This window comes from Diachasma alloeum, unplaced genomic scaffold, assembly GCF_001412515.2.
Source record: "Diachasma alloeum isolate Michigan unplaced genomic scaffold, Dall2.0 Dall_scaffold_00858, whole genome shotgun sequence".
Lineage (NCBI taxonomy): Eukaryota > Metazoa > Arthropoda > Insecta > Hymenoptera > Braconidae > Diachasma > Diachasma alloeum.
In genome coordinates this window covers 83,502-111,501 of record NW_021680979.1, presented here as the reverse complement: position 1 = coordinate 111,501, position 28,000 = coordinate 83,502, and the positions used below count along the sequence as shown (strand labels likewise).

At 36.9% G+C, this 28,000-nt stretch overlaps 1 protein-coding gene across 5 annotated transcripts in view; it reads left to right on the top strand.

The window, feature by feature from the left end:
• LOC107044989 (probable phospholipid-transporting ATPase IA) overlaps positions 1 to 28,000 on the top strand; it is a 75,693-nt gene that overhangs the window by 7,479 nt on the left and 40,214 nt on the right. For 4 of the 5 annotated variants that reach the window (XM_015267071.1, XM_015267072.2, XM_015267073.1 and 1 more), the window contains 5 exons: positions 4,643 to 4,982; positions 16,576 to 16,808; positions 16,897 to 16,995; positions 21,541 to 22,163; positions 25,718 to 26,768. In XM_015267071.1, the coding sequence (XP_015122557.1) occupies positions 4,658 to 4,982; positions 16,576 to 16,808; positions 16,897 to 16,995; positions 21,541 to 22,163; positions 25,718 to 26,768 (2,331 nt within the window). In that variant the 5' untranslated portion in view covers positions 4,643 to 4,657. Of the gene's footprint in view, positions 1 to 4,642; positions 4,983 to 10,333; positions 12,754 to 16,575; positions 16,809 to 16,896; positions 16,996 to 21,540; positions 22,164 to 25,717; positions 26,769 to 28,000 lie in introns of those variants that run through there. The other variant, XM_015267075.1, reaches the window with a different exon arrangement.

Genomic DNA, 28,000 nt, shown 5'->3' with positions numbered 1-28,000 from the left:
TATTTTATTTGTTGTGTGATTATGCTGATCGGTTTTAAAGCTATTCCGGAAATCCGTGTAAGGAACGTTGCATTGATTTGATGAGTCCTCTGCCGCATCCCCGGCTTCCTGTAATTTCTTGAATGATTTCTTTGATTTCCTAATAAGAATTAGAAATCATGATTTTTTTTTATTTTTCATGATTTTTAGTAGATTCTGATGATTTCATGATTTCAAGAAATCACTTAAACAATCATGATTTCGGAGCTAAAGTGGGACACCTGCCGATAATCGCATATGGGTAAGATTCGGGGAACCAAAGAGTTTAGAAGGGCCTTATGGATGTGATAGTAAGAATTAAATGACATGTGCATAAGAAGGTCATGAGAGTCAAACGGAATCGTATGAGTCAGCCCGAATAAAAAATTTGGGTTCCACTTTCCTCGATGATTTCTAATTATTTTTTAAATCACCTGATTTCTTTATGATTTGTACTGATTTCCGATGATTTCCAATAGTCATTAGAAATCACGACCAGAAATGGAAATTCCTTGATTTCCAGTGATTTCTGGTGATTTCTTCCTTGATTTCCAATCGTGTGGTCCAGTGATTTCCTAAGTAACCAGCCCCTTGATCCGTTTCACCTTAAGGATGGCCCTGCGAGGTCACTTTCGTTAAAGCTTTAATTTACATATCCCTTTAATTTGCTAGTAACAACTTTAAAATAACTTTAAAAGAAAGCTCTAAATACACTGTGCTTGAATCGTACTCAAAGAAAATAGAGAAATAAAAGCTTCATGTTTTTTTTTTAATGCCAGAACCACCACTTTCCATGAGAGCCTCTGATAAATTCCAATCACTATGGGATTATTTCATAAATAGTTCTCTCCAACTTTCGGAAAGTCTTTAGATGAATTCATGATGCAAATCCTTCAAGTCTGACATTTTTCGCAACATTTTCGTTTCTATTTCAAAGCTTCACTCTTTCATTGGTATGTGCTCCCGATTCGTTCAATAGTGCACGGAGAGGAATTTCTATTAAAATTTACCTCTCAATACTAGACATTATAAAGCATTCTTGTGAAAACTGCAGTGCAATAACTCTAGTAAAGATTACAATGTGTCAGGTAAAAATTTCACAAAAACGTTATAATTCTTATTAGAGTTATTGCATTTTTTACTAGCACGTACAATAATTTCCATGGCCGTTGGACATGGCCATCGGACATGGCCGACGGCCATGGCGTGGCCATAAGTATTTTGGAATTCGTGGCCGTTTTTCATGGCCGTTGGCCACCAAATAAATAAATAAATAAATAAATGAATAATAGAATTTTGTTCATTACTCGAAAAATGAACAATTTTCCCACATTGACGGAAATTATGTTTTTTTCTCTATATGCTTCGGTATAATTGAGGAATAGGGGGTTAAATTCAGGGGATGTTCTGTAATAAAATAAATGAATAAATAAATTAATAATTGAAAGATGAATCATTTTTCAACATTGAGGTAAATTATGACTTCGCTCTATATAAAATATACGTGTCATGTAATGGTTATATGCGATGCATGTGAAGTTCGAAGGGAGGTCAAATTGCTATTATACGGAGGTCAGATGGGGATTATGTGAAGGGTATATGAGGGTTATGTGTTGTTGGTATGGAGGACACATAGGTTGTGTGAAGGTCATGTAGGTCATAGCCAGGTTATATGGAAATTATATGAATGTCAGATGCAGGCTTTATGAAGGTGACGTGAAGGTCATAAGGAAGTTGCGTGAGGGTTATGTGAAGGTCGTATGAAGATTGTACAAAGCTCATGTGAAGGTTATTTGGTCATATGCAGGTTATATGGGAGTTATGGGGAGGTTACATGCAGGCTTTATGACGATCATAAGGAGGTAGGATGAAGTTCATGTGAAGGTCATATGAGGGATCTATGAAGGTCATAGGAAGGTCACAGAAAAGTTATATGGGGTATTTAAGGGTCATGAGAAGGCTATGTGAGGTCAAATGAAAGGCATACAAGGCGCATGTGAAGGTAAAGCATCATTGACATTATATAGAAGATATATGCAGGTCGTATAAAAGTTATATGGAGGTTAGGTGAGAGTCATATGGAGGTCACGTGAGGGTTATGTGAAGGTCGTATGAAGGTTGTACAAAGCTCTTGTAGAGCTCCTGCATATGACCTTCATAAAGCTTGCATATGACCTACGTATAACTTCCATATAACCTGCATATGACCTACATAACTTTCACATGAGCATTGTACAATCTTCATACGACCTGCACGTAACCTCTATATGAACTTCACGTGACCCTCACATAACCTCCATGACTTGCCCGTAACCTTTCCATGACCTTCATAAAGCCCTCATATGACCTTCATCCCACCTCATTATGACCTCCATAAAGCCTGGATGTAACCTCCCCATGACGTACATAACCTTCACATGAGCTTTGTACAATCTTCATACGACTTTCACATAACCCTTACGTAACCTGCTTATGACCTCTCCGTGACCTTCATAGAGCTTGCATCTGACCTCCATATAATTCCCATATGACCTGCATGACCTCTACAAGAGCTTTGAACAATCTTCATACGACCTCCCCATAACCCTCATATGACCTCCACATAACTCCCATATAACCTGCATATAACCTGCATATGACCTCCACATAGCTTCCATATGACAAGCATATGACCTACATAACTTTTACATGAGCATTGTACAATTTTCATACGACCTGCACGTAACCTCCATCTGACCTTCTCATGACCCTTAAATACCCCATATAACTTTTCCATGACCTTCCTATGACCTTCATACGGTTACGTGAGGGTTATGTGAAGGTCGTATGAAGATCCGTCAAAGCTCATGTGAAGGTTATGTAGGTCATATGCAGGTTATATGGGAGTTATGTGGAGGTCATATGCAAGCTTTATGAAGGTCATAAGGAGGTGGGATGAAGTTCATGTGAAGGTCATATGAGGGAGATCCCTCATATGACCTTCACATGAACTTCATCCTACCTCCTTATGATCGTCATAAAGCCTGCATGTAACCTCTCCATAACTCGCATATAACCTGCATATGACCGATATAACCTTCACATGAGCTTTGTACAATCTTCATACGACCTTCACATAACCCTCACGGAACCTCCTTATGATCTTCACGTCACCTTCATAAAGCCTGCATCTGACATTCATATAATTTCCATATAACCTGGCTATGACCTACATGACCTTCACACAACCTATGTGTCCTCCATACCAACAACACATAACCCTCATATACCCTTCACATAATCCCTATCTGACCTCCGTATAATAGCAATTTGACCTCCCTTCGAACTTCACATGCATCGCATATAACCATTACATGACTCGTATATTTTATATACAGCGAAGTCATAATTTACCTCAATGTTGAAAAATTATTCATCTTTCAATTATTAATTTATTTATTCATTTATTTTATTACAGAACATCTTCTGAATTTAACCCCCTATTCCTCAATTATACCGAAGCATATAGAGAAAAAAACATAATTTCCGTCAATGTGGGAAAATTGTTCATTTTTCGAGTAATGAACAAAATTCTATTATTCATTTATTTATTTATTTATTTGGTGGCCAACGGCCATGGAAAACGGCCACGAATTCCAAAATACCTATGGCCACGCCATGGCCGTCGGCCATGTCCGATGGCCATGTCCGACGGCCATGGAAATTATTGTACGTGAGAGCTTTGGCGAAAATTCCTGAAAGGCCAATATTGCTGTACAATTATTAGAATTTAGGAGAAGTAAGAACACTCCTGTCTCATCGTTCAAAGAGGAAACAGTTCCTCAAATTGTAATAATATCTTGAAGTCTAAATAATATTTTGATTGAAAGTACAGAGTTTTTGAAGTTAAAGAATTGTGAGTCGTCAACATTATTTCGAACATTCCCGCTTCCAGCGAGCAGAGTGCTTCAGCACTCCACGGGCAACTTACCCGCCACCTTTCCATTAAAATCCCTAAATTGAGAATCCCCATACAATACCGTACCCCGCAGTCTGTCAGACCACTACTTCGTCTCGATCGAAGTTCCCGTTTTTTTGAGCGAATGAATCAATACTTTTTGTAACTGAAGGTTCAAATGAGGGTCTGATGGGAAAGAGTCGAACAGAAGAGGCAAAACGTATATTTCATTTTTTTCTTCACCCATAAATGTTTGTTATGGACATGTTTTCATATTAATCTCGCTTGTTAATTCTCGAATATCAAACTAACAAAGATATGGCATTCATTATGAATAATTGGTACCAATTATTATTTTTGATCAATTCCCTCAAGGCATAAATTAGAAGAAACATTAGTGGTTTCATGAATTTATCGGGGCGAGAAAAAATCAACGTTTTGCATCGGTTGGAGCTACTGGAAGTTTGAAATTTGTTCCTTACATTTATCAATAGTTATACACTCTGAAAGTTTTAATAGCGGTCCACAGACCGGGAGTTCGGTGTAAAGGTTAAGTGTAACTAAAATGTTGTTTTGTCTGCGTTCGTTATCGTTAAATGTACCTTTTGATAAAAGTTAACGACCCTCGTTAAAAATGAATTAGTCTCTGTATCAGTGCACATTTTAATAAAACTATCGATATTACAGGTTCCGGCCCCATCGATGAAGCCGTCGACGCGTCGGGGGAATCCTCGGGCACCGAGCCCCGTAGCACTTCGGCCATTCACACCCCCCGATTTATCATCGATACCTCATATGGATGGTACCCCTACACCAAATCATTCCAACAATCATAACGCAACCCCGAACGGGTCTGCCGATACCCAGGACAATGGTCCCTACATAGTCGGTAGCCCGATCGACCTTAGTAACATCGACAATGTTGATAACATTGGTATTAGGATTGGTTCCATCGGCCGGGGGAGAAGAAGAACAAGAGAACATATCGAATTACAGGAGTCGGAAACATTGGAATCAGAGGCACCAGGTTTGTTGCATTTATTATCAGTGTAAAATTTTCAGTGCATCGAAAGCCATAATTACCTTATCGATGATACTACATCTGTATCTATAGATGGTTTAACGAGGGGTCGCAATCGGAATTTCTTGCTAATTTATTCATGAATTCTCTTATATATTGATGAAGATGTATCATGTGGGGCATCATTAGCAATACACGCAAGGGTTCCGAGGTTTTTCAGGATCGATTGGCTTACGACTGATTTGTGGAAGGTCATGGTGAATTTTAAAAAATTAAAGGTCGTTTTTGGGTTGTATTTAAACTTGTCCACCTACGAGAACGATTAATCATCATTTATCATGAATGATATCGTTGAATCGGTGGAGAACTTATGAAGCGAAACGTTTTTACAAATTATTCACCGTTTCCAAGAGGAAAGGTACATCTAAACTTATCAAGAAGTCTTTGCTGCGCAAAATGTTGGTCGGTGCAGAAAAAGTATCCAGATGCTTTGCTTGATGTTTCCACTGGTGAAAACTTGTTTGCAATTCTTAACTCAAATTCCGAGAATTTTTCATCTCCGTGTATGTATGTTACGGTGTCCGGCAGGGAGACCAATGTTATTGGCGACCCCTTCAGATTGTAGTATTATCGGTCAGAAATGTCAGGAATGAAGCCGGAGCATGTCGGCCTATTCTAAGGGAATAGGCAATGAGTAAGTTTATTTTCCATAGGAAATACACAGGAAAAAAAGAAACTGAGTGCTTGAACGTAATTAACAATTCGAATATTCGAGTTTCATGTTAAAAATGATAAAGTTTATGAGTGTTAGAATTAATTGAAGTGAGAGAATTTTTTTTTCTTGTTTTAATTCAATTGTAAATAGTTAACAAATCAAATTTCGAATTCACTGATTTTGCACGATAGAATCAACGCAACAATCTGAAAATTTCCGATATCAATTAAATTGGTATCCGATGATGTTGATTCATGCGCCACGTTCCAAAATAATTTTTAATCATTCATAACAATTATTCTGTATTCTTATTATTCTGAGTTTCAATTTTCATTTTCCTCCAATATCATCAACCATTTGAGGCAAGCAATCACAAACTAAATAATTTGATACATATGAAACAAGAGAATGAAAGCGTTAACATTTTCTTTAGTTGAAAAATCCATAAAACCATACCAAATGCTCTCAGCTGCTCATGATAATATTAACTCCGTTAGCGTCCAGTTAGAGGCTCGGGTTGGCTTAGTCGGTAAGGCGATGGATCTTCAACTTGGAAAACAGATCACCGTCCCCCACGTGCAAGATAGCCTTCCGAGCCAAAGGCGAGAATGACAAACACGTGGGGGAGGGTGATATGTTTTCCATAGCGAGGTGTGTACATTAATTTTCGTGTCGAGGGACCTGAAAAACGACAATTTCCCTCCGAATTTCCCTGAAAGTGAGCTTTCTGATGGTTTCTTCAAATGTGATATTTCAAATTCATTCAAGTATGTGGAAATTAAATTTTTTTAAATTGTGACAAGGACAATCGGTCATAGAGAAGAAAAGGGATAATAAGAATAATGATAATGATGCTGAAAACATTCAACTAAGTTGAAAATCTAACAAAATTAGGTAAAAGGAAATGTTGTTTAATTTAATAAAATGAAATGAACAATGAATTTTACATGATAGAAGGAAATGATGTGCAAAATAACCATTCAGAAGAATATTGCAAATTTATTTGTAAAAATAACTATACTGTATACGATACAAGAGCAATTTCCTATTTCCCTCACCTAAATCGAATTCAATATCAGTCTCCTATTGCTGTCCATGAAATTTTCATTGTTGTTTAACAGTGTTCCAATGATATTCCCACAAGAATCTATGCACAACTCTTTCGAATTCACCACCATTCTTGATCTTTTTGCTACCTAAATCATTTACGCGATCAGAATTTCCATTTAGCTCAAAAGGGAACTATAAATACACACATCAGTCATCAATCATGGCCTCAATCATATAAAAAAATTGCACTAGCATGAGCCATAACATTATAACATCATTAACCTCCACCGATCAACCGCAAGCGATAAATATACAGTCGAGCATCTTCTTAAAAAAGAAAAGTCAGCAAAATCCATTAAGATATCGTCTTTGCACAATTTTACCTCCTACAAAGAAGATCCCTTCAAATTCTCTCTAAAACCCATTATTTTCAAATATTTTTCAGATGAACTGTGAAAAATTCGATTCATATTTTGCGCTTCACAACTATATTACATACATCATTCAAACAATCAAGGCTTTTATCCTCATACTAATGATCCAGTAATCATGCCCAGAATCGTAATGAAAAAATTCCACGGACATGCGCCATCTACACAAACCTCGACGTCCGCCGTTCACCGACATTCCACAAATACGTGTTCAAATCCTTGAATATTAATTACCCAATTAGTTCTTGCTCCCTATTACCAACCCATCTCTTCCAAATTGCCCCTAAACAAATGTATCAGCAAATATCAATCACCCACTCCCAATCACATACCCAGAGAATAGTATATTATATTATCAGGCGATAAAAGCATTATCTGGCGAATGTGGCTTTATAATCATATTTCCCAGATAATACTTTTATCGCCGTGTGACATACGATATTTTATGTCATCGGGCCCGAAAACCGCGATCTAACCGAGCGAAGCGAGTTTATCGGGCCTAATGACATAAAAAAAGTTTCTAGTTTATGAAGATGAAACTAACAAACACGGAAAAAAATATACTTGAATCAAGTATATTTTATATTCAATTTTAGGATGAGTAGATCAATTCGAAGATGATTGGCTTGTATTAGGCCGGGTTGTAGCAACCCCTGTCAAGTGTAATATAAGGGTCAGGCACTAAGTGTTAGAATATAAGGGTCAAAAAGTGGAAATTAAAAAATTTGCGTCAGAATATAAAAGTAAAAAAAATAGGTGAGGCAATGAGAGTCTAAATATAAATCATATATTAAGCATGATCACCGCTTTTGCCCTTATATGACTTATATGACCTCATTGCTTGACACCCACTTTTTTTTCTTTTATCTTCTGACCCTAATTTTTTTATCTCAATATTCTGACCCTCACTTTTTAACCTCCACTTTTTGAACTTTATGTTTTCACATCTAGCGTCTGTACCCTTATATTGAGAGCGCTTGGTACAACCCGGACTGATACGAAATAATCATCCTCGAATTGAAGCACCCACCCCCCATTCGAGTATAAAATATACTTGAATCAAGTATATTATATACTCGAATCAAGAATAATACATTTTTCCGTGAAAGATTCACCATAGCGGAAGATTCGATTTAGACAAATCTAAGGGTGTGTAAATATTTTTAAATCATGTACAAACTCTTTCGCCTTAGAAACATGCGTAAGTGTGATTATTTGACTCTCACACCCTCAAAAATCTTCTAAGTTGAATTTTCCGCTGGCGAACATTCCCCTGGTTTCAGATTTTAAGAAAGTTACTGATTTCAAGAAACTCATAGTGCTAGAAGGCTAATGCACCAAGAATACGAAACTGGTTACTGGATTTTAAAAGAAAAATCCCTAAAATGCAGTACCAAGAATCTACTTATATCAAGTGAAACACGTTCTTAATTCAAGAACCTTTGCGTTCTCAAACTAAGAACATTCGAGAGGGATAAAATTCTGGAACAATTGAACATTGATTCACCATTGAATCCAGTTATCAGGTGATATACATTGAAGTAAAAAGTATACACATCAATTTTAAAACAACAAAAATCATTAATTGAATCATCATTGAACGACAATGTTCTCAATTTGAGAATCCCAAAGTTCTGAATTTCAGACCCAACATTTCCTTCAATTATGCGAAAGGTTCCGAGTTCAAAATCTGGCCGGGTAGAATGGTGAGATCTAACCATTTAAAGTTTTGATCACTATTGCAGCATACTCTAACCGGGTTGAAGTGATGTAAAATAACGATAACAAAAAAATTCCTTCAATTGATAATCCTTCAATAAAAAAACCAGTGTAACGTTTTTTGAAGCCAATCTATTCGGCGTATTGTGTCGTTAAATTTTTTGCAAATGACAGTATACACTACAGATATTACGATAACACTATATTATATTATATTCTATACGATGCTATATTATAATACATTATATAATGTATTATATATAATATATTATGCATATATATTGGTATATGTAATATATAACAATATCGTTGAGTACTATATATATTATAAAATATAATGTACATAATAAAAAAATTAACAAAAAATTACGCAATGTATGTTATTATTATTATCAGTTTATTATTCAATTTTTTTATTATGTACATTATATTTTATAATATATATAGTACTCTATTATATATTGTATAATATAATGTAGCACTATCGTAATATCTTTAATTTATGCTATCATCATTTATAAAAAATCTAATGACAATACGCCAAATAGATTGGCTTCAAAAAACGTTACCCTTGACGTATTATATGCATAAAAAAATACAGTACATTCCTGAAATTTTTCCTTCGGAAACCTTGATATTAGCTTCAGAAATCTAATATAACACTATTTATTACAATTGACATACATTAAGCCCCATGCAAAAGAACATACGCGCGCAGAGCGTGCGGGCTGATCTAGTGAGAGAAAATATATCTTAATTTCGGTACAATTTCAATCAAATCTACAATTATAGATTTCAATCGAAAATTACTGAGAATAAGACTTTTTTCTCCGATTTTTTTCTTAATTTCCGTCTCCACTACTTTTTTTTTCTCTGTGAACCACTGCTCCGCGGAAGTTCTCATTAACCGCTCACCGGAATTCAAATGATCATCCCAAATCCATACTAACTATACCAAATTCACCAGATCAATAGTCATCAGCGCGTCACTCGTGTAACCCGTGTGTGGGTCGAAGTATAAAATCGCCAGATATACCATCGTCCAATCAGCATTGTGACCATGTGCATCACTTGTCCTTGGCCATTGCCAGTCCAACTGAACAGTTCGATACAGCATACAAGTGTTGCGTGACGAACACAAATGATTATTTATCGACTCTTCCGTCCTGCTGGTGCTATCACAAACCAACAGAGCACAGCATGGTGTAAGGTCGATTGCAACTTGTTGCCACCTGTATACACTTACAATCATTGATGAATCAACTGCGCATGCGAATTCAACCGGCAACTCCCTGGGGTCTCCAGTTTTGTTGAGTACTTGTGCACGTGCGCGAGCTACGTCCAACATTCTTCATCTCTCTCTTATCTATTCTATTGGATCATCAGGTTGTCCCACTTCCACGTGGTTACAAAACCCAGTTCAGTGTTACGTAGTAGTCAAGATGGCAGAACTAACGGTAACTAGTGGTTCAGTGGTGCTCGACACGTGGAGGTTGACAGGTCGTTAATCCGATTAAAATCTAAGGTGATAATTGTTGTTTTGGAATTCTATGGAAGTGAGGTTTGATCTTCACGGTTTATGGAGTCATGGGGGCCCTAGTTGTTGATCATGCTTGGGGTCCGGCTGTTTTAATCAATAACTCAACTGTAACTACCAAGGCCCAACGATGCTATGACAGTTAACTTTCGAATTTGAGAGATCATCCAGGGTTGATCTAAGACTAGCAATTATCCATCATCGACTGCCTATCTCAAGCATTTAATCCTTCGAATGAAAGATGAATCAATAAATAGCTCAACAGGTTGAGAACATTTTCGTCAGCGGCATCTGTCCGTCGAAACAGCAGAATTCAATCGTCGATGGTTTTTAAATGACTCTACAATCGACAGTGAGGTGTCACCTTCCGATTCTAATGATGGCCAATCACTTGGTGGTTAACCCGATTAACCCTTAAGTGGTCGCATCGTAAGGGAATCCCCGCCAAACCATACGCACCCTATAGGTCGCTACTGTAGAGCGAGTGAGATACTAGAAAAGCGTGACCAGTTTAAGGATTAAAATCTGAGGTGATAATTATTATTTTGGAATTCGACGAAAGTAAGGGTTGATCGTCACGGCTTATGGAATCATGGGGGTCCTAGTTGATCATGTTGGGGTTGATTATGCTTGGGGTCCTACTGTTTTGATCAATAACTCAACTGCATCTACCAAGGGCCAACGATGCCATGACAAATAACTTGTGAATTTGAGAGATCATCCAGGGTTGATCTAAAATTAGGAATTATCCATCATCGATTGCCCATCAAGCATTTAATTCTTCTAATGACAGATGAATCAATAACTAGCTCAACAGGTTGAGAACCACCTCGTCAGCGGCATCTGTACGTCGAAAAAAGCAGAATTCAATCGTCGATGGCTTTTGAATGACTCTAGAATCGACAGCGAGGTGTCACCTTCCGATTCTGATGATGATCAATCACTTTGATTACTCTTCGTAGATAAAAGTGTAATTCTTTGAGATATTAAGGGATGCAAATGAAGATGCAGAATCAGGTGATTATCAAATTTCGATTGATCTTAATCCGCTTTTTGCACAAATAGAGCAATCTTTCTCCCTCCACGCATATGTGCGCAGGGGTGCTACATACGTCATCAACTTAGGGATAACCGGGGTGTGGCGAACGCACCCTGGAGGGGGGGAGTTCAGACTGAGTGATGTGGCGAGAGGTTTGAACAGTGCAGTTGCGGATCGTTATCACCCGAAGATTGTCTGCGATAGTGAAAACATTGTAGCGCAACAAGCGACAGCTGCTTTGACACGTCAGTCGTGTTAGCGGGAGAGACGCTTCCTCATTAGTTTGAATTATCACGGATTAATTTGGGAATGGTTGGCAGGAAACTGATGTGTCATTGACATTTTCTGGAGCTGTGGAGTGGAATAATTTATTCACATTATTTTGTTTTGTGGAGTTGTGACTGGGGGAAAACGTGCGTTTGTTTATTTATCACTGGTGGGATCTTTCCGGGAAAGTCACACCCACAGCTCATCGTTTAGGAGTATAAACGTCTTTATGTCGTCGAGCTTGGATCTATTGAGCGTTCGGACGTTTGCTATTTATTAAAAGTTTGTCCTGGGTCGTTTATCAGTGGATTGAACAGTCAAAGTTTTTAATTTGAGATAATGTAATTTTAATTAGAAAGTTTATCTCAGTGATAAGGAAGCTATTGTCTCTTTTGAACTGTGAATTATGTCATCATATTTAAAGGGACTTGGATGAGGTATTGTTTCATCGGTGATTGATTAATTGGCACCTAAACCCAATACCAAACTATTATATCAGTATTTTTTATACCTACATTCTAATGCAGTGAATGAGCTTTGAAAGTACTCTTCTTATTTTTAACTTCAATAGGGAAATTTTAAGCTTACGAGGTGACCTTGACAGTCAGAAAAATGGAGAAACGAACAGTATTCTAATTTTTTCGTGAACTTCAGTCCCACTGAAGCCCAGTAAATGTCATCAAATCGATAAAGCTGAGGAGACTTTTGAGAAAATTTCTAACAGAATTCTTGAGGAAAAATAGACATTGGGAGTCGGTTATAAACTGGCGAAGGAGAGGAAGAGGCGTTTTATCGGTGGGTTATCGCGGTTGGTGTTACATCCGTGATGAATTTTTTTAAATGAGTGGAATGAACAGTCTATGCTGGCAGGCCAGGAACAGGAGGTGTAATGTCGTCGTATGAATTTGGCATTGTTGGGGAATAATATATTGGAGACATGGATTTAATCAGGAATCGAGCTATAAGGAGGTTCGATGAATTACGGTCACGATGCAGGATTTATTTGGATGGACAGAACAGTAAGTTTTTGGGTGAATGTGGCAGTGGTTGTTCTCTGAAATTTTCTGTTCTCATGAATCCAAAAGTTGAAGAAAGTTGACATTTGTTTATCGATTTCTTAAATTCTTGGAGAGATCCAGTGATATAAATCATGGATGCCGCTGAACTTTGCACGGGAAAAAGGAAACTCATTGAATAAGGACTTATTCAAGAGAATATTTTGATATTCAAGGCGAAATAATGAAATTGGAAGTTGAAAAAAGACTTTCAGGTGAAAAATTTAGAATAAATCTGCCTAAAATTGAAACGTTTGAATATCTGCTGAAGAAAAATACCAGAGAACAAACGTCAAAACTATTTTTTCATAGAAAATTTCGAGTTTGGCAAGCGAGATAATCTTACAGTTTTTTCTCAACTTGATAGTTTTACAAATATTTGAACAATAATCAAAGAACTTTATTTCTCTAACATAATGTCTTCTTCAGAAATAATGGATTTAGACAAAAATTTCTACAGAATCATTTTCTAAAGAGATTTTAATGATTGACCCAGAATGTTTTCTACTGTCTTTCTGCGAATATTGAAGTAATTACTCAATTTCAAAAGGAATCAGTTTCCTGAAACGTCAGAAGATTTTTTTTATAGAGTCGAATGTCTAAAGAAACTAATTGGCTTCTTTCTCTGAACCCACTATCTCGAGAGATGTTGCGAAAACAATTCCTGAATTTCATCCATATCCAAAAGATTTTACGAAGGTACATAAGAAAATCATGAAAAAAAAACTCTGACGCCCTCTAACAATAATTTCCATTAACTTGACATCTGCGCGTTTATTCTCGAACTGCAATTTCATTATCACTCCGAGGTAAACCCAACAAATTCAAGTCCCTCTAGACCTCTCATTGATGAATCCTTATTACCACTCCACATTTAACTGACTGCTATTTGCAAATATAATTGACGATGCCTCTTGACATTTCATTGATCCATTCCGACTCGACTCCCTCTGTACACTTGAACGGATTCGCAATTCCCAAGTCACAAGAAAACTGTAGAATCATTTAGCAAGCTGACATTCTTCGTATTCACGTTCAATTAGAGGGATCATTATTACTTATCGGATTATATGCTTCTCTCACGTGAATTTAATCGGGTGTTATTGATCCCCTTCTACTATAAAAAGCCCTTGGTCTTCCAGGTCATTGCCAATATAAGGAACATTCATGAGCAAAATTCGGTATCATTGCGATGGAATTACGTTAATGGTATTCATTGATGCAGCCGAACGGATTGAATTATTCATAGTTTTCCACCCACTGGGAAGTCATTTCCCAGAGTTAAATTAGCGTCGATAAAATTAGATTAGTCATGTGATGAAGATTGACCTTTTGAACATGTTAAAGACTCTTAATTACACATCGATTCACTCCAGGGAGTTTAAGTCTCGAGACTTTTTAGGATTTTTGGGTTATAACCAAACGTTGAAGGGTTTGGTTAAATCATCTTGGTACATGGAGAAAAAACTAGAAAAAAATCGACTAGGTTGTTGGTCGCTCGCTTCGCTCGCTCCCATTGTGTGTGCGCTGAAGAGGGTGTGACCCATTATGGATCGAACCAATAACTTCCCGACCTATTTCAATTTTTCTGTTTAGTGGAAAAATAACGAGAAATTTGTTGAGACGATTTTGCTCAGCATCCAATCAAAATCGAATGACATCTCTGCAAAAACTCAGGTCTTACGAGCAGTCTGAAACTAAGATCTAAGATCGTCAGTCCGGTAAACAATCTTACAATCAGATCAATATCCGATCTTAACATGCGATGTTACGCACTTTAAGATCGGTCATGAATCTGATTATAGGAATAACACCCTGATCAGATCTTAAATGTTAAGATAGGGCTCTCCCTCTCCGTTACTACCCTGACAATCAACACGGAATAATTAAAAATAATAGCAATCAGTTCCGTAGAAATTCAGACATTCCGGTCTTACGATTCGAACATATCGATCTTCGAATAAGACCGGAATTTTTTCAGTGATGTAGATGCATCGATCGTATAAAAAAATCATATCTCATCATTATTCTCGGTAAAATTGTTGAATTCTCAGAGAAAACTCACTTTTTCATTTTTTTTCACAAGTTTAATGCGAGTAACTAACAAACTGCTGAGACGATCATTTTTATAAACTAATCACTTCTAAGTTACATTAACACGCATCGATTGAGAAAAAAATTTCACAGCGCATCATTACTTTGGAAGAAATAGTGAAATATGTGAAAAAAACATGATTTTTATGTTTTTTCACATGTTTTTTGCAAATTACTAAAGAACCGCTGAGGCTTCACAACTAATCAGTTCTAAGTTACATGAACATGCATTGACCGAAAAAAAATTTTAAGTGCACCGTTCGTTCAAGAGAAATCGTGTTCCAAAATTTTGCATCACATACATTCGCACACACACAAATACAGACAGACATGTGTTCAAAACAACATAGAATGATTCGAGGAGTCATGAAACGTGGAGATATGATAAAATTTCCACGTTCATTTTCGGGATCATTACAATAACTTCCTCCCTCCGGGTCGGGAAGATAACAAAATAGGGGAGGATGGGGCAAAACGGCCCCCCTTCAATCGTCAATATTTTCCGATTCAATAATCCGATTGGGATGAGTTAGAGCTCGTTTTGAAGAATGAAAAATTATCTTCAAAATGAAGTTGAAACTGGGAATTTTCACAATGTCATTCACAAGTTATTGACAATTGAACGGGGGCCGTTTTGCCCCACCCTCCCCTATGTGTCAGCAGAATAAACGAGGTGCAATATTCACTGATGGAAAAATTATCGCGTAGCACCAGAAATTATATTTTGCAACAACAGAAACATTTAACGCGAAGCGCCATAATTATTCCGATATTGCTAAGAAATTTTTCTGAACGCGCAGTATTTTTTCTGGTGCTGCAAGATAATTGTCCCAAGGGTGTTAATTGCACCTTGTTCATGGTGCTGACATATGAATTCTTCTAGGAATTTTTTCTCTCTGTACAGAGGAGTTTTAGCCGAAAGTCATAAGACTATCTTAGTTGGATTTTGTCAGCTAAGAAAAAGGACTTATTTTTTTCTAAACCCATTCTACATAAAGGTATAATTAATCAAGCTTAGAATTTAGTTTGAGGAGGTGAATCGCATAATTAAGTATATAAAAAAAATATATTGATAAATATAGATTTTGAAAGGGAATGGTGAAGGACCTTCATGATTGAAAATTGTGACTACAAAAAATGTCTTGAATGAATGAACAGTTAATGAAACGGAAGAATTTCGTTAATGAACGATTTTGGGAGAAAAACACGCCAGATTTTTCATGTTGCAAATTTTCTTGGCAATAATGATTTTTCCCTAAAATGTCTTTAACAGAGCTTTTCAGTTATAATGAAGATAAAAAAAACAATGAAGAAGTCGACAAAATGGAAATGTTCAAGTAATCAGTAATTTTAGAAGAAAATGGTAGAAACCGTTTATGTAGGGAATTTTCTCAGCTACAAAAAAGTTCTCTGAACAGTTATACCCCACGCCACTTTCATTTGGCATATTTGCATAACAACAAAAAAACCATTTCATTAGAATTCATCTAAAAAAGTCATTACCACGCTAACTTCACAGTAATTACAAACAAACCATCGTCTCCATCACAGCGCTAACCCACCCAATGATCAATCTATTCAATCACTTAAGGAGACTATCGAATTCCTTTAATAAGAAAAGAAATCCCCTGAGACTCTACAATCTCCTACTCTCCCTGAGACGAATCACAAACGTAATTTTCTCGATTGCAGTTGGAAGTAGAGCAGAGAATGGAGGCTCCCAGGGTGACGACAGACGTCCCCCCGATCAGGACGGTCAGGAGGAAAGAGTAGTATTCATAAATGCCCCACATCAGCCAGCCAAATACAAAAACAATCACATTACAACGGCTAAGTACTCATTACTCTCATTCATCCCTTCATTCCTCTTCGAGCAGTTTCGGAGATATAGCAACTGTTTCTTCCTCTTCATTGCACTGATGCAGGTAAGTGATTTATTTGATTTATCAGTGACGTGAAACTTGAAACAGCAGTAACGGTAATGGTCATGGTATTTGTTTAATCTGCCAACAGCAAATCCCTGATGTCTCACCCACTGGACGTTGGACGACAGTCGTTCCACTTATCTTCATCCTCAGTGTATCGGCGCTCAAGGAAATTGTTGAAGATATCGTAAGTTTTCTCAGAAATCAATTTCAACATCCAGAATCATTTCAAAGACTGTTGAAGAAAATAAAAATAATATTTAGCTAATTCTCATTCTAACTCATATTTCATTAATTATTTGAGCTCCATCAGGCTCTGAAAAAATATATCTAAACCAACAAAATAATACACGGGATTAATAATAAAAGGTGGACAAAAATTACCTAGAAAATCCTGGCCAATTTTACTATACGAAAGGTAATCGTGGAGCGAAATGTAATTCAATTAAAAAATACCTGTTGGTGGACGATATATTACGATTCGTTCGATAAAATAATAACTAATAATCTGTGGATGTAAAAATTATTCTCCTGTACAGTAAATTTCCCACATCGGTAGGATATTTTTTTTCTTCCACCCATCTGAAGGTCATAGGGACGAATGGAAGTGAAATTTTACCGAACGCGTTCTCTAAAAAATCATTCGGTTACAGAAAAGTTATACCCAATATTGAGCAATCATTCACGTTCACTGGGATAATTTTTGATGGAATGCAGGGTCAATTTTACAGTTTCGGCACAAATTACCTTCACGTTTAGTAAATTTTCCCGGGCCAACCGAGAAAACTTCACTATTCGTCGCCAGGGATAGCCATATCCATAAATTATAATGACTGTTGAATTATTAAGTAGTCAATTAGTTAATATCACTCTTAAATTTTAATTATTAAAGTAATCATCAATTTAAATGGTCAAATTTCGAATTATTCATTAATCAGTAATTGAGTTAGGAAGATTGACGATTATTTGGATAATCGGATATAAAATAATGAATTTCTTTTTTATATTAAAAAATAATGTAGGTGGACCACAACATTAATAATTTGAATGGTAAATATCGAAGCATTTTGACTTTCGCTATAGTTTTCTGTACATTACACCAATGACAAATACTAAAACAATGTAGTAGAAGATGAAGGAATGTTGGAAAAATAATTACAATGCTAATTAAATTGTTATAAGTATGTCATTTCTCTAATGATTTTTGTTTCATCAGACTGCTGAAGTAATCAATGAGTAGTTAAACTATTTCCAAAATTCATTGAGTATGAGTACGTGACAATTATGAGTAATTGAACTATTCAGCTGACTACATAACTCAAGCAACTCTAAGCCAAGCAGAGCCCTTGACAATGACCATAAATTGTTTCACTACATTTTTTCGGCAACAATATCTCTTGAATGAATGGCTTTAAGAGAATAAAGATGAATCTCAAAAGGGAGGAGTATTTATCAGCAAAAAAGGTGTTCTGATGGTTTCTTCCGGAATCTCTCTCCACCGAGATTATTTTATAACTAATACGTTAGTAGTGAAACGAATATTAGAACAGAATTCAAATTTTTCTGCGAATATCTCTGAAATCAGTGGGTTCAGAGAAAAATTTCAAAAAGTATGTTTTATAGCCCATGAAATTTGCCGCAAGATTCCCCATAAAATCCTTCATCGTAAATATAATTTGATGACAAATGAGTAAAACAAATAGATCGAGATGCTTTCGCAAACTTCTTTGGGACTAATTCGTCCCGCGGGAAACGTCGGGAGAGCTCTTGTGTACATAAAACTCTGTACAATAAGTTTTTTTACGACACTATGTACGAGACGGCACGCCTTCCCTCCACGGTGTATCGTGACTGTTATGAAACATTCGTTGGAAGATAGCATTTTTAATGAATGAGATTACAGACTCGCCTCCAGCACGATTAGTAATCTTAACATTCCTACAAAATTCTATTCCCCAGCGAGTACATTAATGTACCATTGATGATTCCTCCCGGCAGTACTGGCATTACCGAGATAGTCCACTGATGAAACGAATGAGTACTAAAATAAACTCAAAAACTTCTCATACTGCAATTTGGCACCGGATTTTATGACTTTACCATTTTGCCCTTTTGTCATTTTACTACAGATTTTATTATTATCGTTCTCCCTTCCCTTTGTGCTAACATACTTTCATACTTGATTTTTCGGTCCATTTCCTTCGCAATATTCTGTTTGATGTCTCACGTATTCACCCCTTTATTTGATTCAGCATCACATCACGCTTTTCCTCTTGGATCCGAGCATTCCCTCCATATACTATTTTCCCCACACATTCGATCTTTCTCCGCTGCATTGAATTGCTTTTCCTCATTCCATCACTCTATTCCCATAGAAATTTCCTATCGAAAAATAGATATGTAAATTTTCCAATCTATGAAGTCCAATAATGTATGGATGTCGGGAAGGAGGGAATTCTAGAACAACATGTACATTATTTCATAAGAATCTCAAACATGCAGATATTGAGAAGTTGATTAAAATAGCGGGACAATCACACATGCATTATTCTCCATTTATGTCATGTACTTGAGTGAAGACGAACAAAATAATTGAAATAGGGAGAAAATGAGTCATACACTGGTAGTGAAGAAAAATCTCATATCAGGGCGAATGCCCATGGAATAGAAGCCCCGCAGAGATGCACTCCCATAATCAATCAAAATCGAGCAAATAAAATTGTCTGAAAAAACTTGCAGTTTGATTGGTTATACGAATGCGTCTCCGGATGGATTATGTTTTCCATGTGCATTCACTCTAAGTATTGCTTCGAAATAGTATATTATGTTGACTGTACGTAAAGTTATACTTTTTGGGGCGTAAAACTCAAGTTGAGGAATAGTATATTTCAGTACATGTGGGGCAATATCGTCTTTAACGGGTGTGGGCTTTACAGCATGAGCCAAAGGCGAGTGATGTAACCACACACGTGAAGGACGAAATTTCCCAACAAGTACTGAACAAAATTTTATGTCTCGACGCTTCGCGTCTCGTGTCTAATTCAGCCGGTTTCAGGCATGAGTGGCATAAAAGTGGATTTCGGGTACCTAAAGCAAAACTTTACGAAGAGGATTCACAGTACGCAATACCTTTGAACTTTACGCACATCGTGCGGGAAACAAGCACTTCACGGACACTATACCTTCCCGAAAAGTGAGCTTTCCATTAGGTATTACAAAGGAAAATTAGCAGGTTGATGATCATCTAATTTTTGAAATTTGTGCTAGGCATTTGAAGTGTCCTGCGATGAAAAATTTCCATTGTGCAATAGTAAATTATATGGCGGGTTCCGAGGTTTTTTTACTCGTGAGAAGTAAAAGACCTCCTGCGATTACGCGGGTGAAAAACCCCGTGACACTAGTTATGAACGATATTTTTCATCACTTGTGCGTAACGCGAAATTTCATCACTTTTCGCACGTTGTGATGAAAAATAGAGTTCGACACTCGTGAGAACAGCATTCTCTGATGTTTGGTTAAGAAACAGTTTTACGGACTCGTATCGAAACCTGCTATTTTCGTAGTGATTTCCACTTTTTCGAATTTGGAAACAGCCAATGTGGCCGATGTGCACAATGGTTCTATTCCATGATTGGTCGGTCGACACATACCAAAAAACAATCATAAGACTTTTTTATTTGGAAGTTTTGTCAGGTAACAGAAAAGGACGTCTATTTTCTTCTAAAGCCATTTCTTTCCTTCGTAACAGCATAATTAATCAAGCTTAAAATTTGATTTTAGGGGCAGTGAATCACAAAGTCAATAATATGAAAATGAATTTTGTTGTTCCAAACAGTATTATTCCCCACCGCCTTGTATGAATGATCCGCCTCTTGAGCTAAATATTTCATTGTTGTTGAAAGCAAAGCAATTATTCATGTTTAAGACTTTCCTATTCGAACCAAACAATTATTTTTTTGGTAATTTTCAACTAACGATTTTGTTGGCTCAAACAAGACTTGTTTGAGAACTTGTTCGTTTTTCTCTGAGTGTACTGTTGATTCCAACAAATTGCAATTGATAAAATGATTTCTCCCCTCAATGTACATCCCTTTCTCAATCTCACCTCAACAATTAATCAAAAACCATCTTTTTTCTTGTAATACCTGTTTGAAAAGTTCATTGTTCGTGGTGGTTTAGTGTGCTTAAATTTTAGAGGACACAAAAACAATCACTTTACCCTCACTACTGCTGCGAACAGGAAACTCAATAGATGTCAACCATTTGCGAGAAAGCACAACTATTTGCGTTTGTAACACAATATATTGCATGTATGAAATTGCAGTAAATAGATTCTACAAAGATGCTCTCTTGACAACCCTGATAAATTTTGTGGTTCACGAAATACCTGCAGAAATTCTGTTTTCCAGTTTCATAATCCGATTAAGGGGAGAATACTATGAATTTTTAAAGTCGGGGGCTATTGGAGTGAGATTTCTCATGCATTGACCATCGCTACAGAGTTTTTTTTCAAAATTTTTGAAAAAATGTGTATTGTAGCAATTACGAATTATTTTTTTGAATTTCGACTCCTACACAGCTAATTTCGTTTGATTTAATATAAAAATTTGCGCCATTCATGTAAAATAGGCAGAAAAATTATTCTTAAAATATTTAAAACAAACTCTCGATTCTTTCAGAAACATTTCTCGGGCTATTTTACCTGAATTAATTGCAATACGTCTCATTACAGAAAAGGCACAGAGCAGATGACGAGATAAATATGCGTGAGGTAGAAGTTTTGCGAGACGGTAAATGGCAGTGGATCCAGTGGAGATCGGTGGCCGTAGGTGACGTCGTAAAAGTGCACAACAACAATTTCTTCCCAGCAGATTTGATCCTCCTTTCGTCATCCGAGCCCCAGGGAATGTCCTTCATAGAAACCGCCAACCTCGATGGTGAGACGAACCTCAAGATCCGCCAGGCGCACCCCGAGATAGCAATGCTGCTGGACACAGTGGAGCTCATGAACTTCAAGGCGAACATCCAGTGTGAGCCCCCGAACCGTCACCTCTACGAATTCATGGGTGTTCTTCGTGAAACAAACAAGCAGCATGTTGCACTGGGCCCAGACCAACTCCTCCTGCGTGGTGCAATTCTCAGAAACACGCGGTGGGCCTTTGGGGTGGTTGTCTACACAGGCCACGACACGAAACTCATGCAGAACAACACGACAACAGCTCCACTGAAACGATCTACTTTGGATCGTCTCACGAACACCCAAGTGCTGATGCTCTTTTTCATCCTTCTACTGCTGTGCTTTGTGTCCGCCATTTTTAACGTACTGTGGACGAATGCCAATGAAGGCGGCCTGTGGTATGTAATTAAATTAATCTTTTTGCATGCAATTTTTCGATACTATAAAAATCCAAATCGACTTCTGGTGATGAAAATTTGGTACTCGAAATTAAGACTCCAAAATTATGGGTCACAAGGGTCAAAATAAGGCTCATCAGGGTCAAAATAAGAATCATGACGGTTAGAACAAGTGGCATAAAGGTCAGATTAAGGGTCATGAGGGTCAGATCAAGGGTGAAAATAAGGGTAACAAGGGTCAGATTAAGGGTCTCAATAAGGGTCACAAGGATCAGATTAAGGGTCACGAGGGTCAGATTAAGGGTCACAAGATTAAGACTCACAAGAGTCCGATTAAAGGTCTAACTAAGGGTCACAATAATAAAGTCTAACAAGGGTCAGAATAAGGATCATGGGAATCATATGGGGATTGGCGAGTGGAACAAACAGGGAACGTAGCCCCCTAGTTTCCAAAATAAATGATAGCTTACCATGTTATTCACTCTCAATAGCGGCTAAAAACAATGGGATGTTTGAAATATCTAAAAAATACCAATACGTTGTCGAGTTCTCAAGCTCTTGATAATCAGAGTTGACACGGAGAGAAAAAGAAAAAATCTATTTGGATAAGACTAATTGAGGGGTTTCTTCTGGGGATGTGCAGAAAATATTATTTCAGTAATGATAGTTGAAAATATTACTAAAAACCTAAGCAATGAAAATTGTTCTGAAGAATATTATTCAGTGTGGAAGGAATGAGAATTGTCTGAAGGATATTATTGATTATCAAATTAATGAAAAATGGTTTGAAGAATATTACCATTACAAAAATAGTGGATAATATTACTGATTTTAATATTCATGGAGATTTTATGAATTAATGATGATATAATTAGGGGTGAATGGCGTAAAGTGAAGCGTTCGTGACAGACTCTATCTTGATATCTCTGTATATAAACAGATAGGGGAGAGTGGGGTAAAACGGCCCCTTTTGATTTTTCAAAAATGTTCACAGCTCATTCAATTTTAAATAAAATGAAATAATTTTGTTTTCCATGGAAACTACACTTCTTCCCCTTTAGAATGAGTCTAGACTGATCTCAATTAATGAATTTGTTTCTGAGTTATGAGTATCACAAAAAAAGTCAAAAGGGGCCGTTTTATCCCACTGTCCCTTATATTGGGATTTGGAGCCGACACATCGAAAAACCTAAACGTAAATTACGTTTTGCTAAATGTTACAAATAGGATGTTAATTTCTATTAATGATGGCCGGGGTCGGGTGGTGTTTGAAATTATTAAACTCGCGTTGTTTTTTCTGATTGAATTTAATATAATGTGAGGATATTTACACTATTTACAATAGTTGAGTTTTCGTTATTTTGTTGAGCTTCGATTATTTAGTGGACTGTATGTTTATTTCAGATGATAACGTTCGGTAATAGTTGTTGATTTCCGTGCTGACTTTCTGCGTGATTTTGATGATAACGAACGACGTGGGTTCAGTTACGAGTACGGTTTATTACTGACTTTTCAGATTTGATAGCGTTCGCCAGTCGGCCCCTCGGTCAAGTTCGGAATTCCGGAATTTTCACGATCTTGAATGACCGACCATATTTGTTAGTTTTGGCTAATTCGAATCGATTCTTATAGAAATGTGGGTCGGATTTCTAACACTAAACGTAATTCACGCTTATCGCCAATATGATGTCTGGTGGCTTTTTTCCGTCATGAGAATTAGAATTTAGGTTTCAAAAAGGCGGATTTTACGGACAAAATAAAAACGTAAATTACGCCCAAACAAAGCGTTTTTTACGTTTCATCAAGCATTTTTCACGCTTAAGAAATCGTGAATGACGATCTTACTAGGAACGTATTTTACGATTTACTTATGCGTAACTTACGAAAAAACATCGTATTTTACGCTTGAAATAACTTTTTTTCCTTCATCGTGAATTAGCAATGAGTAAACGTAAAAAACGGAAGAAATAATCGTAATTTACGTTTACATAAGCCTAATTTACGGCGATTTTTAGTCTAATTTACGCTTCAACTTCAAGCGCAAAATATGCTTCAGAAAGTGTAAAAAACAATTTCTTAAACGTAATTTATGTTTAGGTGTTTGTGTCTGGGTGACAAACGTTTAACTATGCCCCATCTTCTTCTATTTAAATTTGCTTATCCTTGGGTTCTTTAGTACTTTATAATTGGGATCATCCTCTTAAATAATCTGCTTTTGGGTATATTAAAAAACGATGCTCTAAATTTAAAGAATTTGAACGACTCCATTTTCGAGGTATCCGTTATCGAAAATCAGAAAAATGAACTAAGCTTTTTCGCGATGTTTCTCCTAAATATATAGTACTGAGGAGACCCCTAAAAGATTGAGGCGCATTGGACCATTCTTGGAACAATAAACTTCATCGTAAATATCCGTTTTTCTCTCAGTACAAAGTCACAATAAATTCCGGGAAATTATGTATCGACTATCTGATACTACACTGATTATTATTACATAATAATAATAGGACAAAATTTTTAGTCTCCAATTCTTAATTTTTGTTGTTTATTCTATTTATTCTATCGAAACCAGGATACAAGGATAGAAACCGAATTTGTGGGTATTCTTTCATTATTCGAAAAATTATATCGATTTTAAAACTTTCCGGAGACATCGAAAATTTGAATTTTTTATTTCTTTCCGCCCACGTTATTTTGTATTTTTCAGTTCTTCTCGTTAAAATGAGATCATAAAACTTGAAAATATTCACATCCTTTCCGTATTTGCAGAAAAAGACAGTAATTCCAAGTTTCCACACACACATGAGAAAAAAAAAATTTCCATTTCCTAGCCGATTATCACTTTTTAAAAATTTTCAATCTCCAATTTGGGATTTTTGCTATGCAATGCCATTTTACATTCATCACTCTATCAAAAAACTAGGATAGAAATCGAATTGATGGGTATCCTTTCATTATTCGAAAAGATGCAGTTTTACAGTTGTCAAAAATATATATATCAAGAATAAGAATGAATCGAATTAACTTAATCTAATCCTGAAGGTGGAAAAGGCGAAAAAAATAAAATAGAATAATATAGTATAAAATAATCTCTAGTGTCAATTAATTTAATTTTTCCAAAATCAAGTATCCACTGCAATTGATGAAATTTTTTAAAATTGAATGGTGAAAAAAAATAGTCAATTCACTTTCGAGGCCAAGTTGACTCCTCTCACATCACTATTTCACTACTAGGCTTACATTCCTTTCAACAATTCTAACGATTGTATTCAGCAAGCAGTGAAACAATTATTTTACTCTCTATTATTACCTACATCGAATGCTATTCATATTCAATTTGATCAACTTGAGAACTTTTCAAATTAAAAGTTTTTGACGAGCAGAGACTGTTTGTGTCTGAAACATCCTTTTATCTAGATGGTTTTCAACTTCTTAGGAATATTTGTGATGTCCCATTCTCTAAGTAGAACATAGTAGTAGCAGTGAGATAATACCTTCAAAAATAGTTAACCCATTAATCCCTGAAAGGGTTTCTTACGTTGAAAATCCCACAGGTACTTGGGCCTAGAGAACATGACAGGAATGACTAAGAACTTCGCCTTCAATCTCCTCACATTCATCATCCTCTTCAACAACCTGATCCCAATTTCCCTCCAAGTGACTCTCGAAGTCGTAAGGTTCATTCAAGCAACCTTCATCAACATGGACATTGAGATGTACCACGCCGAGACAGACACTCCAGCAATGGCCAGAACCAGCAATCTGAACGAAGAGCTAGGAATGGTGAATTACGTATTCACTGATAAGACTGGAACATTAACGAGGAATGTCATGGAGTTCAAGAGATGTTCAGTGGCAGGACGAATTTATGATTTACCCAGTCCTGCAGCTCCTGGAGGCTCTGGAGAACCCGACAGTGATCTGATTCGGGACATTATCGAGGGGAGAGGGGATGCAAATAATCCCAGATCGAATGATAAAAAAAAGTCCAACCATGCCGAGATCATTCACGAGTTCATGGTGATGTTGTCCGTCTGTCATACTGTGATTCCTGAGCGAGTGAATGGGCATATCATCTATCATGCAGCCTCTCCAGATGAAAGAGCTCTTGTGGATGGGGCGCGCGTCTTTGGTTACATCTTCGATACGAGAACCCCGAGTTATGTGGAGATAGAAGCACTGGGGGAAAGATATCGCTATGAGATTCTCAATGTCATTGAGTTTACGTCTGCGAGGAAGAGAATGTCGGTGATAGTCAGGACACCTGAAGGGCAGATTAAAATATTCTGTAAAGGCGCGGATTCTGTCATTTATGAGAGATTAGCTTCGAGGGCTGGGGATGCTGGTGATTTCGATGGGGATGATGACTTCAGGCAAGCGACGTTGGATCATCTGGAGGCATTTGCTACGGAGGGATTGAGAACCTTATGTTTTGCTTCTGCAGATATTCCTGAGAACAGGTACAACTGGTGGAGGGAGATTTATCATAAAGCTGAAGTGACGATGACGGATAGAGAGGCGAAACTGGAGGATGCTGCTTCGTTAATTGAGTCGAAGCTCAATCTGCTGGGGGCCACGGCTATTGAGGATCATTTGCAGGATCAGGTATGGTGATAAGAAATGTATTTGATTGTAAAAACAATAATAGTAGAATAGCCAGACCAATAGATAGACGGTTCAAGACAATTTGAAGTGCGTCAAGAGATGAAAAATTTATAAATCACTTAAATATGCCAACGATGGGTTCTATACATGAAAAAATATATGGAGTGTAAGCTGTTTTGCAAAAATTGATTTCAAAGAAAGATCCCCTCCAGAACCTTTTAGCCGATTACTAAAAATACGGGCTGTGTTGGCTATTCAAACTCTAGGGTGAATTTTGTTCCTGTTTGACAATTCAGATAACTGAAGTGGGTGCCCCCGGCCCGCAATATATTCGACTAATATCCCTATAGTTGGTTTTCCCAAAAAAATATGAAGAAACTTTCCCTGTAGTCCATAAAATTTTCTCCGAAGGTATTTTAATAATCTTTTATTTTGTTTTACTTTCAAATATTTATAAATACTTTGTGAATCTACTTTTCTGGTCTTATCTGAGTTTCATTTATCACTTCAATTCACACAATTATCTCAGAAAGAGTTTTATTAGCAAAAGAAGTCAAGAGATCCATTTTACAGTTGACATTCCCTACAAATAATATTCAATTATACATTAATGTTAAGTTAATTTCCGCAGTGCAATGTTTCGCAACATTTGACTTTCTTCCATCTCGAGAAACAAAATGTCCTGCCAACTCTTTACTTGCTGGCAAAAGATTTTCCGTACCACCGGTCTAGAGATGTTAAAGAATCCTTTCAAATTCTAATCAATACTATCAATGGTGCAATCATACATTTTTGACACTATCAATGGTTCAATTATACATTGTAAGGATATTTTCCCGGGTTGGTCACCCAGGAAAAATCCAAACTACTTTTTAGCCGTCTCTATCGCTCAATAGTCGGGCGCCAGCCGAACCTTCACGGGAGGTTCGACGAAAACCGGCCTCTGAGGCAAACTCGTCCACTCAAAGTACTTCTGTGGCCGGGCAAAGGGTTGCCCAGCTAGCATCAGTGTGACACGGTAGAGTGGGCGAGGTCCACCAGGAGTATCTTATGCCAAACGTCACCAGCCACTATTTCAGGCTGGATATTAAGCCTCACGGCCTAATCATCCATGTAAAGTGAATTTACTCTCATCCTGGAGGGTTTTTCACTCTCTCAGTAGGCTTTCGCCTCCCGAGTATTTCGACTCGGGAGGGTTTTCAGAATTAAATGCGAATCAGCCGGGACTCCTC